Source organism: Lygodium microphyllum, chromosome 11 (genome assembly GCF_053477565.2).
Source record: "Lygodium microphyllum isolate KBCC chromosome 11, Lygodium_microphyllum_v1.1.10, whole genome shotgun sequence".
In the NCBI taxonomy this organism is placed as follows: domain Eukaryota; kingdom Viridiplantae; phylum Streptophyta; class Polypodiopsida; order Schizaeales; family Lygodiaceae; genus Lygodium; species Lygodium microphyllum.
The window spans coordinates 43,921,180-43,941,154 of NC_141145.1; the positions used below are offsets into that span (position 1 = coordinate 43,921,180).

General features: G+C 43.8%; 1 protein-coding gene across 1 annotated transcript in view; it reads right to left on the reverse strand.

Annotated features, from left to right (window-relative positions):
- Positions 1 to 8,860: 8,860 nt before the first annotated feature.
- PTP1 (protein tyrosine phosphatase 1) overlaps positions 8,861 to 19,975 on the reverse strand; it is a 43,675-nt gene continuing 32,560 nt past the window's right edge. The window contains exons 6-8 of the mRNA XM_087687550.1: positions 9,520 to 9,668; positions 9,247 to 9,388; positions 8,861 to 9,127 (exon numbers count right to left, since the gene is read on the reverse strand). Of these exons, the coding sequence (XP_087543676.1) occupies positions 9,044 to 9,127; positions 9,247 to 9,388; positions 9,520 to 9,668 (375 nt within the window). The 3' untranslated portion in view covers positions 8,861 to 9,043. The remainder of the gene's footprint in view (positions 9,128 to 9,246; positions 9,389 to 9,519; positions 9,669 to 19,975) is intronic.

The window sequence follows — 19,975 nt, forward strand, 5'->3', positions numbered from 1 at the left end:
ACTATGGAGAGCAATGGTGGGGGCATACCCCTTGGGGATCACCTGAGGAAAATGAAAATAGGATATATGGGCAATGCATTTTCAGCATGATTTCATGGAGGTGAGTATACATCTGTTAAAGGTGTGCCATGGCTTGTAAGGCGTGGTATTTCATCTCTGCAGTGTGGCTAGCTGTTACATAGTAGTTTTCCGATGGATTTTTGATGGGATCCACCTGGCCAGCCTTTCAAAGAGGATTGGGGCTTTTGGGATATTTTGATGACAAGGAATGCCTTTATTTTGATTCTCGAATGGGCATTAGGTTTCATATTTCAAGGATTTAAGGTTAGCCTTTGGCAACTTTCCAATCAGGGACATGCCATGGATGAGGTGGCAACTTGGATAGAGGTGGCCAACCCATTACGATGGTTGTGTAGCCTTATTTTAAAATCCACTATGGGCATTAGTATGGGGCTTTAATGCTGGCCAACTTTACAAACGGTTTTACTATTATGACAATGATTACAAAGAAGGAGAGGGAGGGAGAAAGGTCGGGAGGGAGGTGTGCTCCATCATAGTCTGACCATCCTTCTCTTAGTAGAATTGGGAGAATTCTTAGCTTCATTTACATCATCAGTTGAAATGGCATGGTAGGCCTTCTACTGAATGGTGGGGGCTCACAATCAATATTCTCAAGGATTCTGTTCAATGGGAGGGTCACATAAACCATTTAGCTTATGGAAGCTTCAAGCAATTAGATGAGATTGCCTTATAGGTAGGTGTGCTAATGGCCTTTTTACTAGAAGGCAAGGCAACAATCTCCAAGTGTTATTTTGCTCAATAGAGCGCATCTCATCACTCATGGCTTGCACCCAATGCACATCCTATACTGCATCCTCAAAACATGTAGGCTCATCTTCATCCAGAAGAGTACTAACAAAAGCATATGCTTTCTCATCATCAATGAGTTGGCTTGTATCAACAAAATGTGCCTCTCATGCATTTCTAGCATTGGAATGTGTACATTGAGGCAAAGGAGCACCCATATGATTCTCTTTAAGAGACTGTAACGGCCATCTAAGGACTATTTTGGTTGTATATATAGCAGCTCTTTCTTGCACAATTGCGTCATCCACTGCCCTAGAAGAAATTGGATTAGCTGGAGGCTGATTTTGGGCACGGGTCCCAATGCAAGTGGCAAAAGACCCTTAAAGACATCATCATTCTCATAGGTGGATGGCATTTCAAATTGATCATGGAAAATTGGAATAGGCTGCATTTTCAGCAAAAATGACATCTCTGTTGACAAAAACCTTTGGAGTGCGAGGATCATACAAACGATAGCCTTGGCTCTCTAAATTGTATCCAACCAAAATACATGTAAGGGCCTTATCATCTAGCTTCCCATGAAGCTCTTTAGGCACATGGCATATGCTATGCATCCAAACACATGAAAGTAATCAACCTTCGGTTTTTGATCATGCCATGCCTCAAAAGGAGTGATCGTCTCAAGTATCTTTGTTGAAGCGCTATTAAGTACATGATTTGTACATTGTAGGCCCTTAAGCCAAAACTTATGTGGTAGTCCTTAACTTTTTAGCATACATCTAGTCATCTCCATGAGTGTACGATTCTTTCTTTTAGCAACTCCATTATGGTGAGGTGTGATCCTTATAGTGGCCTAATGTGTAATGCCATGCTCAAGCAAGAATGTCTCATATGCACAAGACATATACTCCCTCTCCCCCCGATCTATGCGTAGGGTATGCACCTTCAAACCTGTTTGTGCTTCCAATTTTGCAACCAAGTGTTTGAAGTGCATAAATACATCCAATTTGGCCTTCAAACCATACACCCAAGTGTATCTAGAGTAGTCATCAATAAATATAACAAAATACAAATGACCACGGAGTGCTCTAGTCCACATAGGATCACACACATTAGAGTGTATGAGCTGCATTTTTCAGACATCATGTATTGCATCATCCTTCTCAAAGAAAAATTCATGCATTTTCCCAAAAATGCAACCCTCACAAGCATGGGGAGGTGGAGTATCCAAAGTAGGTAAAGCATCAACCATTTGACACCTCTGAAGAGTCATGAGACTGCCAAAACTCATGCGACCGTAATGAGCCTGCCAAAGCTCCACAGTAGAGCACTGATGGTAAAGCTTATTGTGAGGGGCCTTCTTTCGGGTGAGGAGCCATGGAAGAAGCTACTGTTATGGAGATTAGAGACCATTGTTCCCGCTCATGGAGGGCCATGGAAGCCTAGCACACACTGGCTATTTCAGCATATCCAAGCTACAAGGCTTGGGAACAGTTTTGAGGTCAGATTTATTGCATCTATTATATGGGCATCGAGATTAGTATCTATAGGACTTCATTAGATTGACCTAGCAAGTATCGAAGAGAAGTTGAGGCAGCCACTTCTTTTTAATCAGATACTCAAGATAGAGAGAGGCCACAACATTGAAGAGAGGACCCTCCTATCTTGGGGGAGGTTCTCGAATCTCAACACAGGTGGCTGCTATAGTGGGGGAGTGGTTTGCCTTTTAGGAGCTACCAGCCCATATATAGAGACAGAGACTTTGAGGTACCAAGGGGGTCAGAGTCATAATGGAGAGCATTAGGGAGGTTGTACCCCTTGAATGGAGAAATGACACAGTGATAGATGAGACATGGATAGGACTCTTTGTTAGAGGAGAGATCCTTCTTGTAGTGGCAACCACATGGAGAGGGTGTGTTTACATTTTTAGTAGAGATGGATGGTTGACCTAGATGAGAGGATCTAGATCAATTAGAGTTTACAGGATGCTCTCAACGAGTATTGTGGCTCATTGTGATAGGACTTGATCCTTAGACCTAGACCTTCAAAGACTTGTATGGAAGATGAACGGAGATATTGGGCACATAGGAAGAGGCCACTACAAAGGCTTCAGTGGGATCTTGGGGAGTGGATATAGAGAGATTCATTTGTAGAGATTGTTAGCCAGTCATTTCCTGGATAGTACGGACGTCAGTGCCACGTCAGTACCTACAATCGGACAGTATTTACTACAGTCAGCTGCATTTAATGCAGCCGATGTGCTACAATTATTTCCTATTTTTCGGCTATTTATAGCCGGTTTTTTAGCACACTTCAGTATTCATTATTGAGATTCTGATCTTGAGATCTGTTGGCGGAGACAGTCTATGCTCGGGCTGACGGAGATCGAGGTCATCAAGTCGGAGACATATGTAGATATTTCCTCTGTCCCCTTGTGTATTTCTGCACTCTTATACAGCATACTACACCGCAGATTTTCTGCGTTTACACTGTCTCCTCTCTCTCTCTCTCTCTCTCTCCTCTCTCTATGTTCACTCTCTCTCAGTCTTTGTTCTACGCTTCCGCATCGCTACACTCTGACATGGTATCAGAGCGGTGAAGATGGACTGATTGAGGGCTGAACCTATCTGAAGAGGAGATTTCAGCGTGACACAAGGCTGCGTTTTCAGGTTACGAGGGTGAGCGGGAGGACTGCGCATCGAATCAAGGTTGAAGCGAGCGTGGGCGTGCGGGAAAGGAGTCTAATCGGTGAATTTGCTGCAGTTATTGCTGTTCAAAGAGGAGGAAGGCTGCGTTTAAGGCCTTCCATTGCAGATTTTACCTTTTCATCTCCTCCGACGGGTGAAGAAGGTTTGGGCAGCGGAGGAATCAGTCCTAGAAGGCTGTGTTTTCACAGTCAGAGGGGGCTGCTTTTGTGTTTGTGCAGGTATTGTAAGTTAACATGTCTTCAGAGACTGATTTGGAGTTCCAGGCGATCATGGACAGGAAGGTGTCTATCCTACCGGCTCTTCCAACGGATCAAAAGCTTGATGTTGACAATTACCGCATCTGGCGGGTGATGATGTTGGCCATTTTAGAGTCTTATGATTTGGCGGAATTGGTGATGGAGGAGATTAACAGGCCCTCGGTGAGGGATGAGTCCAAACTCTCTTTCAATACTCGTGCGGAGTTGACCAAGGCCCAGTCTCATTGGGACAAACTGAATGCCACGATTTGATCTTTTCTGTTTCTGTCTTGCACCACAGCTGTGATAGCTCACATCGAGCACTTGACGGTGGCTCGTGAGATATGGCTAGAGCTCGATCAGATGTACAACGGGATGACACTGATGAAGAGGGTTTCTTTGGAGGTATAGATGCGGACTTTGTTCGTGAATAAGTCTTCTTTGCTTCGGGAACACATCAATAAGCTTCGGCAGCTTTAGATGCAGGTTCAAAATGCGGGGAAGCCTATTTCTTCTGAAGACACGGCGATCACCTTACTATTCGAGTTGTCGCCACGATTCGGTACTTTTTATTCCGCTCTTATTGCTTCAGGGCGGGAGTCGACTCTTCGGTGGGAAGAGTTGGTTCCTATGGTCTTGGACCAGGAGGAACAATTGAAGGGACAGAATGCTTCCAAATCGGAGGCATTGGTTGGTCAAGCCTCTCAGAAGAAGGGGAAGGACCAAAAGAAGAAGAAGGACAACAAATCCAAGAAGGACAAGGAGAAGGAATCAACTTGCCATATTTGTGGCAAGACCGGTCACTGGAAGAAAGATTGCCCCGACAAAGACAAGAAGGATACCAAGAAGAAGGACACGAAGGACTCTGGAGCGGTGGTGGCTGCACCCTCATCAACTGCTTTTCTACACTTAGCAGTCATTGAGGACTCTACACTGACAACTTCTGATGCTGCGATGACAGCTCCCCAGGCTCGAGAGTGGATTGTGGACAGCGGTGCCTCACGGCACATGACTCCTTCCGTTGGTGTTGCCCATTTGTGACCTTTGCGTGGGCAGATTCTCATTGGAGACAGCTCTTCTATGTCTATTGTTGCGCGGGGTGAGATCCAGCTTATTCCAGACGGACATGGTGGTATCTACACCTCTGAGGTGTTGCATGTGCCAGGATTGGGGTATCATTTACTTTCGGTTCATAAGATTTGTGCTCTTGGTCTCTTGGTGGAGTTTGACAGTGATACTGTTCGAGTCCTTGATTGTGGATTGAGGAAGGTTCTCTGTGCAGGGTATGAGGAGAATGGAGTCTACAAATTGAAGTCTTCTTTAGCTCTTACTTCTCTTCTTCTTACTTCTCAGACACAGTCCGAGCTATGGCATGCTCGGTTTGGCCACCTGAACTACGAGTACCTTCGGAAGTCGTTGCGAGGGTCATTTGTCCGAGGCTTGCCGGGACATAGTGGTGAGCTATCAGCCATGTGTCTCCTACATTCGTGGGAAAGTGCATCGGGATGCGATTCCCAACAAAGCTTCTAGGCGGTCTACTTCACCCATGGAGCTTGTATCTACGGATCTTTGTGGCCCGATGAGGACCAAGTCCCTGAAGGGGAGCTTGTACTTCATGTTGATCGTAGATGACTACTGCAGGATGACTTGGGTCTATTTCTTGACTTTGAAGTCGGAGGCTTTCTCTCATTTAAAGGATTGGCTTCTCTTTGAGGAGAACCGTTCTGGCCGACGACTGAAGACCTTGCATTCAGACAAGGGAGGTGAATTTATGTCTAATGAGTTTGCTTGTTTTTGTGCAGATAGGGGCATTCACCAAGAGTTTGCTACCACCAACACTCCCCAAGAGAATGGCATTTTGGAGCGGAAGAACCGCAGTGTGATCGAGATGGTACGCACCATGATGGAGCACCGCAAGACACCTCAGTTTCTGTGGGCCGAGGCAGTAGCTACCACAGTTCACATCCTTAATCGATCTCCCACTTCGGCCGTTGACAGGATGATACCTTTTGAGGCTTACTTTGGGAAGCCTGATGTCTCTTATTTCAGGATCTTTGGGTGTGATGTCTATGTGCACATTCCGAAGACGCAACATGATAAGTTCGAGGCGGCTTTCTGACGACAGGTTTTTGTTGGCTATAGCTCCCAATCTCAAGGTTATCGTTGATCCTGTTAAGCGGGATATCTACACGAGCCGAGATGTGTGGTTCGTGGAAGTACCGGCCACAGAGGGGAGTGAGGAGCACCCCGTCCTTGGAGATCCAGGGGAGAGTTGGGCTCCCGAGACAATTTCTTTGGAGCTAGAGCCTCTTGATGGAGATTCTTCTTCGGATTCAGAGTCTTCTCTTCCACCGGTTGAAACAATGATAGTATAAGGGCGTACTTGCATAGCTCATCCAACTCATCCCAATCATCTTGAGCAATGCATTAAAGGTTACACTCTTGGTTTTCAATGATCTAACATGCTTCCGTTAAATCAATATCTACCATACATGTGTCTTCCAATAGGAAAAATCAATGTCATTAAGCTTTTTAAGGTTGAAAATAACACTATCATTTGAAGGACTAGTCATAATGATAGTATATGAATGCAAAATCCAAGAGAACGAGTTAATGTAAATGATTGCAAATCAATCCCAAAACTCAACCAACCAAGGGTAAAACACGGGGGAATACCAGATGAGGGTCACCAATGAGCAATGGACTTTCCTTGGTAGTGGATAGCCACACACCGCTTCGTAGTGACCCTTGGAGACAATTACATTGAATGAGGGCCACCACAAGCCTCTATGACCAAGGGTGGCTATGCACAACTTGGTGGCGACCTCAAAGACACGAAATGCAGGCCACCACTGAGTGAGGAAGGATTCTCTTGGCCATGGGTTGCGAGGCTTCCATTGGCAATGGATAGCCATGCACTGCTTTGTGGGGATGATCGGAGTCAAAAAGAAGGGATGAGGGCCATCACTAAGTGAAGGAGGCAACCCGTGGCAAATGCGTTACCATAAATCACTCGATGTTGACCCTAAAAGACTGTCCACCAAAGCGAAACCTTGGTTCGAGGACAATCATTATGGGGGAGGGGGGGGGAAATCTCAAATATTGGTGGTGACTCTCAAAGACAATAACATGAGACAAGGGTCACCACCGGGTGATGGAGGCTTTCCGTGGTTGTGGATAGCCATGCACTACTTGGTGGTCTCTCTCAGAGACAATTACACTGGACGAGGGCCACTATCAAGCCATAAAGGCTTTCCCTTGCCGGGATGGCTATGCATAGCTTGCTAGTGACCCCAAAGACACAAAATGCAGGCCACCATCGAGCGAGGGAGGCTTCTCCTAGCCATGGGTTGTGAGGCTTTGGCTAGCAATGCTTAGCCACACACTACTTAATGGGGACTTTTGGAGTCAAAAACAAGGAATGGAGTTGTCCACCAACTGCAAGCATAGATTACCAAATTACAATGTCTACTCTCCAAGACAATGCTGAAAACTATAATTGGAATAATGTTGTAATAAATGCAAGAGTTTGACAAGAATTACTGTGGGTAATCGATCAAGAAAAGCCAAGCTCCCACTACCAAGAATATCCATGATTAACCTGGATATGTAAAAGTAACCAGCAACAGTGAATAGGCCTACAACTCGTACCAAGATTTATCACAACCTTAATGTGTCAATAAACCTTACATCCAATAGGCATAGATGCCATGCATATAGTAGATCTCAAGGGTAACAAAAGAAAGTTGTTACATGCACAACAGATTGAGTAGAGAGTAAAGAAGCTCAATACATAACCAAGACACATGTATACATCACTGACATCATGCTGACAAAAACAAGTGTCGAGTCTAAATCATGTAATTAAATCAATCCACTAGTAGGGTACCATCATCCAACAAGTATCGAGAGATCATACACATAAATCCAAAGTCCCACTGTCTCAAGAGATTAAGGTCAAATGCATAAAGAATCCAAAATTTTAATGTCAATAGCAAGTATCTCCCAATGAGTATTTAAGTCCAAGCTAAAGCAATGGTGGATAAAGACCCTCACTCTCATTGACGATGCTAATTGAAGGAAGCTCAAGTGAAAGCATGAGCAAGTGGACGTAATAGACAAAAGCTATAGAGGATAAAGCAAGAGAGCAAGAGAAAGACTGATGTGGAAACTCAAGCCACCATAATGTGTAACCAACCTTCCCTTATCCAATAGTCACCAAAAGAATAAGAAAGTGATATACATCCGCCACCTACAATGCACATGTATGCAATCACAGTGTGAAGTCAATACAAGGCGACATACACCCAAGTGCCTTTATCTCCAACAATCTCAAACATCCATGAAGTAAAGGTGGTTGTGAATGTGACAATGGTGAAGCTATTTCCATGTTTCTTTTTCACATTAGAGGCTCTTTTCATTTTGGTAAAAAACTATACTCATCAACTTTGGATCAATCTCAAAGTTCTTATAGTAATAGATCGATTTGTGGAGAGAGATCAACTTCTACCCGAGTAGTGATAAGAAGTTACATCAAACATTGAGAATAATCCCATCCTAATTACATAATACCAAGAAATCGATCTTTTATCTAACTTGTGATACTAGTAAGCTACAATTCAAACCTTTCTCAAGTGTGATTTATTGGTTTGAACAAAATCCTATTACCATACACTAATCTCTTCAGTAAGACTCATGCCATGTGTAACGCCCCTACAATTGCCTATCACCCGAGTCTATTCATATGGAATTTTATTGTAGATTCCTTCTTTCCTTATGGCACCCACTAAGAATTAGAGTTGCTCTAATCTGGTGGAGATTCAATCTCCTCATTCAAGGACATTTATCCGAAATAATGTTAATCATCTACATTCTGAGTCTTAGCCTACCATACAATCCACACCTATCTTGTCATTCTTGACGTATTGGTTTGATTCATAAAACATCATCTTGCTATGAATAATAGCTCATGGCCTTGCCACTGGGAAAGTCTATACTATTATCGATATCAATTATGTTGTTGCTTTTTCTTCTATGCTGCTGCAGCAGGAGGTTGGACTTACATGATATGCTTTAAGAAGCTTGCCCCCTTTCAACACAATCACATGCTTGTTTGCAAAAGTAAACTAAAGAACTGTTGAAAAACATGGTTAGGCATGTAAATCCAACTGTCCCAAAGAGGAAAATTACAGAAGCCGCTGTTGCTCTTGAACAAAATCAGTAGGTACGTACACCCAACTGTGCCGAAAGGAGAATTATACAGTAGGTGAAAGTCTTTCTACATAGTCCTGCCTATCTGGAATGTCTTGCCTCATGTTTGACAATGAGGTCTTCAAGCTCCTGAATGACAGTTGTGAAGCAGAAAGCATACTGTTCCTGAATCAACAAACAATCAAAGTCGGTCAAGAACAAAGACTCTTCATACATATTGCCAGCTAGGACTATCTTAACAGAGTTAGACAACTGGAAATCAGAATTTCAATATGATAACTCACGGTGGTCTGAACCATTCCATAACGTTGCTGTCTGAAATTGCGGACTGTATTTTCAATGTTTACTGCTGACAAATCACCAAGAAGAATTCGTCGCAATGTATGATCTATGGTGCAAAAAGTTCCTGTTCTTCCTATTCCAGCACTGTAGCAGGAACCATTTCCATATAAGAAATATGTCAATTAGTTGTACCATTGTTAATCCATCATAGACAGTATATCTAAGTTGACTTAGTCCCGCAACAGACTAAATACCATTAAAAAAACTTGATGCACCTGCAATGTACCACAAAAGGTCCAAAATCAGCTGGTATTCTGTATAATGTCTTGAAAACTGTACGCACACCTAGACTGGATGTTGGAACTCCATAGTCTGGCCAATCTATTTGCAAGTGCAATACGGGCACTGGAGGGAGGTCCTCTAGCTGCAAAGTTTGCCAAACAAAGAAGAAAACAGATATTTGGATAAGAAAAACCTTTGATCTACATATGGATTTTACCTTTCATAGATTTTAAATCATATGCAAAAACAGTACAGTAGCATAAGAACATCAACCCAATCCAGCAATGCCTTTCAGATTTCAGATTCACGAAGGCGTCCCAAGGCAGACAGTTCACAATGTTAAGCTTGCACCGTCCTTTTAAGTGATTGTAATAGTCATTTATGGTGACCCATGCTTGTTCGTAGTAGCAAATCCTTGACTTCCCCAAGCCACAAGATTTCTGCAGATGGAGACTTTTTGGCTTTGGCTTACCTTATGAGGGATAGTCTGGCTTTTGCAGTTCCAGCGCCAGAAGATGCAATTGAAAATGTCCTTGTTCTCTAGAGTCTAGACTACTTCCCACTAGTAAAGTCAATGGAGTCAATTGTGAAGCAGAGGAGGATCGGGCAACTGAGATTACCTTTAATAATGTTGAACATGTGAAAATTCTAAAATATTTTATTTGAAAGAACCCCCTTTCTTACTTGATTAGCCTAACAAAAATTGTCTTCTCACTCAGCCACATGGAGCCAACCCATAGGGTACAAAACCCACAAGAAGAGCCAATGGCAAGTATTCAAAGCTGCTGAATCCACAGTTCTTTTCTTGTCTTCAATCTGAAAATGCTAAGCAAAGCATGTCCATCCTTCATAGTTCTCCACATGATCAAAATTATCAACAATCTCTCATGGATGGACAGCTCTTGCAGGTTTTGATGAACTCTAATCCGCTGATCACCTTAATTCATGTGGAATGAACTCAAGCCAAGCTCGACTAAATAGTGAGTGTTGATCACCTTAATTCATGTGGAATGAACTCAAGCCAGCTCGACTCAGTAGTGAGTGTTGTTAAGCTAAAAATTCATTACATATTGATTAGATCTTTAAAAACAGCCCCAAAACATGTAAAATGCCAAATGAGTTATGAAAGGAGAGCAGTTCTAGAGAGTTTCTATCCCGCATGCAAAACCCTAATTTGGGAAGGATCCTTCCACATCTATAAATAGACAAGTTGCCCATCATTCAGCCCTATCCTTGTCATGCAGATTTCAGCCATCAGCCCTCTTTCACTAGCTAATTAGCCCCGAGCGACTGCTTCTATGTGATCTACAGTTGTCGCCCAACCTCCCACTACTGCTGGTGATCAGCTGCCGTCTTCTGGCAGTTACATTTTTGCATTTACTAGTTCCAATCCCAGAGAGTGTTGTGTTCTGGTTTCCAACTTGCTGCCCTTCCATTTTCAGCATCATGCTGATTTGCATTTGCATCTAAAACAGGTCATTTTTGTGTTTATATCAATATTTGAGACCTACTTCAGCCCACTCCCACGAGAGCCACCAGCTGTTGGACAACTTTGCCCTTGAGCATTTTGTACATTCTCTCATTCATTTACAGCATTGATTGATTCACTTCAAAGTTCTCTTTCTTTTTTGTTTGTGTTTGTATTTTTTTGTTTTGCATTTTGTGTTTAGGATTTGTGTTTATTGCGATACTATCTGAGTTATTATGTTTTAATCATGTTCGCACATTTTGTATTTTCTCAGTACAAACCCTAGCATATCTTCACATCATATCAAAGCTAGTGCTCTTTTAAAGAGTATATCGTGGTATTGTAGAGGCTTGGTTTTGTGCGAGGTACACAAACGATACATAACCATTTCACAATGTCTTAGACTCCTCCCTCCTACTAGCTTTTCTACTACATTTGGACTAGCTGGTGAGGTTGGCCACCTCTCCAATCAAGGCGGATAGACAGCATTGGACAAGTGGCGACGAGCCATCTTTTTCATCTTAGTTGGGCTTAATGAGGAAGACAATGCTTCAACTTCACCTCCACTTTCTTCTCCTTCTCTTGACTTCATGAGAGGGATGAGAAGTCTGAAGAATTCATGCGCAACAAGTATGGTCCAACTTATCTTCCTCCTACCAGCTTTTCTACTCCATCTAGACCAGTCAGTGAGGTTGGCCACCTCTCGGATCAAGGAGGGCATATGGCATTTGGGATAAGTGGAGAATCTCATCTTAGCCAAGCCCCATTTTAGGTTCGTACAATCCCTTTGAGTCATATGAATCAAAACCCTCTCCTATTTCTCCTTTGATAACTTTCAATGTGTCACTTTTAATTCAGGAGACTCTAGACGTACATATACATCTACAAGTATACCTGGAACTATATCTTCTGTTTCTTCTAAGCATGGAGTTGGCACTTCTCTTTCACACTTCCATCCCATTACACCCACATCTCTCAAATCTCTTTCTCTTGCATTCAGTAATCTAGGATTGCACTCCACTTCTATGAGAATGTGCAATGGAAGAGAATCACGAATGCGGAGACAAAGAGAGAGATAAAGGAAAGAAATCTGCATTGACTAAAGAAGAATGATGAATACAAAGGAACTGACTGATCAGTCCTTGCATGCAGCCCAAGGCATCAGTGAGGGCACCGGATCCGGCTGAAAAATGATGACAGCATCATCAATGGTGACAGACAATGACAGTGATGGAGACGGAAAGTATGCAGCCTGTTGTCCACACCAAAGAAGGAGAAGACTGCAGCCACTTGACGGAGCACCTATGACGCAAAAAAAGTGAGCAATCTGCCCCAGCTAGTGGCCAGATTTATAGCTGGAAATCTATCAAACTGGCCAACCAGCTGCTGGCCGCCCGCCGACCTATAACAGCCTGGCCAACTACATTTAATGCAATCGGAAGCACATAAAAAATGTGAAAAAATATTGACATGGCATTTGATGCAACCACAAACTCCTGGGTAGGTTGGATACTATCTAATAGGGTAGCATAGGCTGGAAGCTGACTGACAAACCTAAGAAATGCACATAAAGCTCTCAAAGATCCAATGTCTCCATTAGACTTTGACATGAGCTCTCAACCAAGGAATGACAAACTGACCTACATGAAATAAGGCAGGCTAACACCCCCTCTCAAATCCTGGGAGTATCTAAAGACCCAACAATCTCATGTGATGAAGCATAGAAGCCTCGGGCAAAGGCTCCATGAAGAGATCCACCGCATTGTCTGTCAAAGTGCAACGATGCGGAAGCGTGGGACCAAGCCTGAGAGAGAGTGAACACGGAGAGAGAGAGAGGAGACAGTGAAATGCAGAAAATCTGCAGTGTAGAATGCTGTATAGGAATGCAGAAATATACATGGGTGCAAAGAGAATATCTGTGTATGTCTCCACCTTGAGGACCTTGATCTCCGTCAGCCCGTGTGCGGTCTATCACCAGTAGGCTGTCTCTGTCAGATACAAGTGATCACAATGTGCTGGAGGACTGCTATAAATAGCACAAAAGAAAAGGCCAAAAATGACCAGGCCGGCTGCATTAAATGCAGCCAACTAACATAAATCTGTCCGACTACACGCTGCCACGTGGCATGTGCACTAACTATTGACATGTCCTGCTAACGTAGTAATGTCATGGCGTGCTTGTTGCACTATCCAAGGAATGGCATCTCTGACACTCCCTCTCATATCCTGGACAGGTCAAAAGACTAAGGGATCTAGCATGTCTCCGAAGAAGAGCGTGGGGAAGCACCTTCGTGAACAAATCTGCAAGATTATCCTCCGTCTTGCAGAACTCCACTTCAATGGTCCCATCCAAAAGCTTCTCTCGAATGAAGGTACTAGATCTCAATGTGCTTCGTCCGAGCATGGAATACAAGATTTCGTACCAAGGCAATGCAACTTTCATTGTCGCACCGCAGAAGAGTAGGATGAGTCAGGCAGCCAAGCTCCTCCAACAATCTGCAAAGCCACACAACCTCACATGTAGTGGAAGACGCAGCCAATACTCCATCTCATTAGAAAAAAGGGCTTCTGTGGGCTGCTTCTTGCTACTCCATCAAATGACACCTGAACCCAAGGTAAAACAATAGCCTGTAGTAGACCGCCGGTGGTCCACATCGCCAACCCAATCCGAGTTGCTTCAACCTGCAAGAACAAGATCTAAAACATCTGTACTTGCGGGATACGAAATCCCTAAATCAGAGGTCCCCCGCAAATACCGAAGAATCCTCAGGGCAGCTTGCCAATGCACTTGTTTGGGTTCACTCATAAACCCTGCCAAAAGATCCACAGCAAAACAAAGATCAACACGAGTGTTGAGTAGCCAAATCAAGGAGCCAAGCAGCTAACGGTAGTGGGACGCATCCATTAAGGGAGAAGCTGAGTGTGAAGTGGCCTTCCAGTTCAAATCCGTAGGAGTAGAAATGGTCCGAAAAGTCTCCATTTCAAAAGTCATCAAGAGCTCCTGAATGTAAAATCCCCCTCAGAGACATATAAATCTCATGACCCAAGAAGAAATGAAGAAGCCCCAAGTCTGTCATCTCGAACGTCTGATGTAAAGCTATCTTGGTCTCTTGGACCGTTTGTACATGGTCACCTATAAGAATCAAATCATCAACATACAACACAAACAACACACGACCAACCTCCGAAGTGTGCATATAAAGTTGCGGATCGGCCGTGGAGCGCCAATATTCCAACTTTGATTAAAGGAACGAGTTAATCTTCCCGTTCCATGCACGCGAAGTTTGCTTGAGGCCATACAAGGCCTTCCTTAACCTATATACTTTCCCATCCGAGGATCCAAAGCCACGAGGCTACTTGACATAGATCTCCTCCTACAAGTCACCATTGAGAAAGGCCGACTTCACATCAAGGCAAAAACAGCCCGAATAGTCGCCATACAAGAAGTGGGAGCAAAAGTATCATGGAAGTCAATGCCTGGGCGCTGAGCAAAACCTTTAGCAACAAGGCGACCTTGTGCTTGTCCAAAGAACCATCACTAAGGTACTTGGTCTTAAAGACCCACTTGACGCAATCACCTTCTTGTGAGAGGGATGAGGCACAAGGTACCAAGTGCCATTCCTCTCAATAGCCTCCAACTCGACTTCCATAGCTTTCCGCCAATGGTCAGACTGCAAAGCCTCCTTCACAGAAGTGGCCTCTCGATCTTGCATAACACGGGTCATCAAACAATAGTTAGAGCAAACAGCTCCATAGAATGGGCTTGATTCCTCTGTGACCTCCACAGTCCATTCTGCGGTTCCCACTCCTCAGGGACTCCCTTGATCCCTGAATCTCGGAGCATGTCATTGGCCAAACGAGGAGGCCAGATCTCTCCTCGTCACTCTCCATTTGTTGAAGACTCCGGTACATCCACCACGGAAGCTCCACAGAGGTGGCCAGTAGAAGGGAAGACTCTGAATCAGAAGAAGAATCTCCATCAATAGGCTCTGGCTCCAAAGGAATTGTCTCGGAAGCCCACTCTCCCCTGGAACTCCAAGGATGGGGTGCTCCACACCCGCCTCTGTGGCCGAAACTTCCACGAACCACACATCTCGGCTTGTGTAAATATCCCGCTTAACGGGATCAAACAACCGATAACCTTGGGACTGGGAGCTGTAACCAACAAAAACCTGTCGTCCGAAAGCCGCCTCAAAATTGTCATGCTGCGTCTTTGGGATGTGCACATAGGCGTCACACCCAAAGATCCTAAAAATAAGAGACATCAGGCTTAGTCCCAAAGTAAGCCTCAAAAGGTGTCATCCTGTCAACGATTGAAGTCTTCTCTGCATTTTGAACCTGCATCTGAAGCAACCGAAGCTTGTTGATGTGTTCCCGAAGCGAAGAAGACTTATTCACGGACAAGGTCAGCATCTACACCTCCAAAGAAACCCTCTTTATCAGGGTCATCCAGTTATACATCTAGTCGAGCTGCAGCCATATCTCTAAAGCCATAGTCAAGTGCTCGATGTGAGCTATCACGGCTGTAATACAAGATAGAAAAAGAAAAGAACAAATCCTAGCATTCAGTTTGTCCCAATGAGACTCAGCCTTGGTCAACTCCGCACAAGCATTGGAAGAGATTTTGGACTCGTCTCTCACCGAGGGTTGGTCAATCTCCTCCATCATAAGCTCCGCCAAATCATAAGACTCCAGAATGGCCAACATCATCACGTGCCAGATGCAGTAATTGTCACCATCAAGCTTCTGATCTGATGGAAGAGGCAGTAGGAGAGACACCTTCCAATCCATGATCGCCTAGAACTCCAATTCGGTATTTGTAGACATGTTCACCTGCAATGCTTGCACAAACACAAAAGCAGCCCCCTCCGACTATAAAGATGCAGCCTGTTAGGGCTCTTTCCTCTACTTCCCAAACCTCCTTCAGCCGCCGGAGGCGCTGAAAAGGTAAAATCTGCAATGGAAGGCCGAAAATGCAGCCTTCCTGCCCTTCAAACAGCAACAACCTGCAACAAATTCACCAACTGGACTCCTTTCTCGCACGCCCATGCTCACTTCGGCCTTGTTCCGGTGCGCAGCCCTCCTACTCGCCCTCGAATGCTGGAAATGCAGCCTTGTGTCACGCTGAAATCTCCTCTTCAAGTAGGTTCTTGACTCAGTTAGTCAGTCCGTCTTCACCGCTCTGATACCATGTCACAGTGCAGCGATGCGGAAGCGTGGGACCAAGACTGAGAGAGAGTGAACACAGAGAGAGAGAGAGAGAGAGAGAGAGAGAGAGAGAGAGAGAGAGAGAGAATGAGAAAATGCAGAAAATCTGCAGTGTAGAATGTTGTATAGGAATGCAGAAATATACATGGGTGTAGAAAGAATATCTCCGTATGTCTCCGCCTTGAGGACCTCGATCTCCATCAGCCCACGTGCTGTCTATTACCAGCGGGCTGTCTTTGTCAGATACAAGTGATCACAATGTGCTGGAGAACTGCTATAAATAGCAGAAAAGAAAAGGCCAAAAATGACCAAGTCGGCTGCGTTAAATGCAGCCAACTGACATAAATCTGTCTGACTGTAGGCTGCCAATGTGGCACCTGCCCTGACTGCTGATGTGTCCTGCTGATGTGGCAATGACATGGCCTGCCTGCTGCACTGTCCAAGGAATGACATCTCTAACATTGTCTACTATAGGACAGTAGACCACCACTAACTCGGAATCAACGATATGCTCTCGAACATAATGATACTCAACCTCTATGTGCTTCGTGCGAGCATGAAACACAAGATTCTTGGCCAAAATCTAATTATCCACACCCAATTGAGTCGAACTTATCTACGGAAAGCCAATCTCCACAAACATCCAATGGAGCCAAACTGCCTCCATAGCTATGGAACAAAGGGCATAGTACTCAGCCTCTATAGAAGAAAGGGCCATAGTAAGCTGCTTCTTATTGCTCCACGAGACAACTCCTAACCCAAGGGAGAAAGCACTTGTAGTGAATCATCTCGAATCCACATCACCTACCCAATTCTCAGTCAGTGCCAATCTAATCCAAGGGAGGAAGAATAACTTGAAGTGAATTATTTCAAATCCACATCACCTACCCAATCTGAGTCACTCCATCCAGAAAGAGTGTCCCCCCCCCCTTTCCATACATGATCCCATAAGATGGAGTCCCTTGTAAATAGCGCAAAATGTGCAAGCAGCTCTCCAGTGAGCCTGAGTAGAAGTCTTCATGAAAGAAGACAATAATACTGCCACAGAAGAAATATTTGGCCAAGTATGAATAAGTGAGATCAATGAGCCAACAAGGCACATGTACCAAGTAGTAGCTAGAAGAGGATCACTCTTCGCCAAAAGCTTGGACTTTGGGTCCATGGGGCAAGAAACAGACCGACACTCAACCATACCAAACTCCAAAAGTAACTCAGAGATATACTTGTCCTGGGATATGAAGATGCCCTATGCCATCTGACAAATCTCCAAACCAAGAAAGAAGTGTAGAATCCCAAGATCAAACTCCTGTCTCAAGATCTCCAAAGTCTAATCAACCTCCTATTATGAGTCACTCCCGATGATAGTAAGGTCATCAACATACAAAATGACCAAGACACGCCCCGCATTCGAGGCAAGATGAACATCATCATAGGGGCCATCCCTCTACAACAAACACTACATGCCTCGCCTCACCCCTCCTCGTCATGAATCAACGATTTGATTGATGGAACCCCCTCTATAAGAAGAACCGATCAATCCTTTGGTACCAAGACGAGGAGCTTGCTTCAAAGGGCCTTCTACAACCTATAAACATGGTCCTCCTCCCCTTGCACAAGAAACCCAAGGGGCTAGGAGACATAAATCTCCCCACCTAGATGCTATTTAGAAAGGAAAACTCGATGTCCATCTAAAAAATAGACCAATGGTGATGAATTGTAAGAGCCAAGATAGCTCAAATAGTGGACATCCAAAGTTGTAGGTGCGAAGGTCTTTGAGTAATCCAGCCCTACATATTGGGTAACTTCCTTAGCAACAAGCCATACCTTATGGTTGTCGAAGGATCAATCGTCAAGACACTTGGTCTTATAGACCCACTTCACACCAATAACCTTCCGCTTCTTTGGACGTGGAACCGACACCCAGGTTTGGTTCTGCTCAATAGAATCGAGCTCAACCTGCATAACATTGCACCAAACCTCTTGTGCAAGAGCCTCATCAACTGTAGTAAGCTCATGGTCCTAAAGAATCTGTGACATAAGGGCATAATTCACACAAAGTAAACTATCCCACCGGGCTTGAATCCTGGCTGATTTGAGTGGGCCAATAGGTATCTCAGGGAAATGAGTAATCCTTGACTCTTGCATGAGCCATTGATACCACCAAGTAATGGTGATAGGCTCATCCTACTACGAAGGAGACCGAGTAGCCTCCCAGTATCTGCAATGCACATATCTGTGGAAGAGACTTCCCTCACTAAGGGAAGGTAGATCACCCTCATCTAATGAAGAAGATCCCCCTCTAACTACTCAATCCCCCCCAAAAGAAACCTAAGGAGATGGAGAAGGGGTAGAAATACTCAATGATGAGGTAGAAGAAAAAGGAGCCGTCAAGAGTCGAAGGAAAGAAGGAGAGGGAGATGGTGCATAGTTGCCAAGAAACTCGTTTTTCATAAGGTTAGAAAACTCGCTTCATACCCGAGCATTTCAGAAACCTATGAAACACCTATTTTCAATTTCCAAAAAGGCCTTATCCTAAAAAATGTATTTGAACTTTCATAATCAACATTTATCATAGATTCATTTGACGCACCGACCTGGACATTGACATTGTTTGCAAGAATGTATTATTGTCTATAATGCATGTATATATTGATAGCTTCTTCTATAATTAAAGCTAATATTGACATGGACAATGAACCGTGATGCATGTATATGTTGATGCTATATCGAATCTCCATTTGTATTGTATAAAATTATGAATTATGATAAATTACATCATATGGAATTATGATAAATTACATCATATGAGTCATACTCAATACGTATAAAGTCTCATGATAGTCTTCTTTCATCTTGAATGAAACTTGTTTCTAATGTTTTACAAAACTCGTATGAAACCTGTTTCATACCTCTCGTTTCAAAAACCATTGGCAACTATGAGATAGTGTAGTAAAGGAAGAAGAGGGAGGAGTTGTAGATGAAGGGGTGAAAATGGATAACCTGGAAGGAAGGGAAGGGCCTAATGGTGAAGGGTCAATTGATGACGAAGAACCACCTGCAACAACAGAAGAACCATCAATCTAGTCTTTGGAGACCACAGCATCATCGAAGATCACATCCCTACTCACCTCAATCTTTTGTTTCTTCAAGTTAAAGAGCCGATAGCCCTTCATGGTCATTTTGTGGCCCACAAAGATAAGCTTCTGCGACTTTGGGTCAAGTTTGCTCCCTCTTTTTTTCTTGTCCACAAGGACATATGCATCGCATTAAAAGATGGGAAAGAGAGATATGAAAGGCTTCTTCCCAAAGAAAGCCTCACAGGGAGTCATACTCTTCAATGTTGAAGTAGGAGACCTATTGCGGCATATATTTTGTGTTTTCTCAGTGCAAAGCCTAGCATATCTTCAAAAGCATGTTGTGTGAATATCATTAGTGAATAGTGTAGACTAAGTCTTAATGAATTCTAATCGTAACAACTCCATACGGATGACTCTACAACACTAGCAAAAGTACCATGCAAGCCATATCTTGCAGCGATGTGTGCATCAAATGGATAGTGCAGCAACTTGTGCGTATAAAATTCTGGCAAATTATAAGTCGCCGTGTCATAGAGGCCAACACCATTCTCGATGCAATTGACCTCATGATGGCATATCCTGGCCATTTCATGAGCCATTTTCAGGCCACCTCCCCTTCATCCGGCTCTCAAACAACCCCAAAACATAATTAAAATCATTTATTTATGAAATAAGAGAGGCAAAGATTTTGGTGGG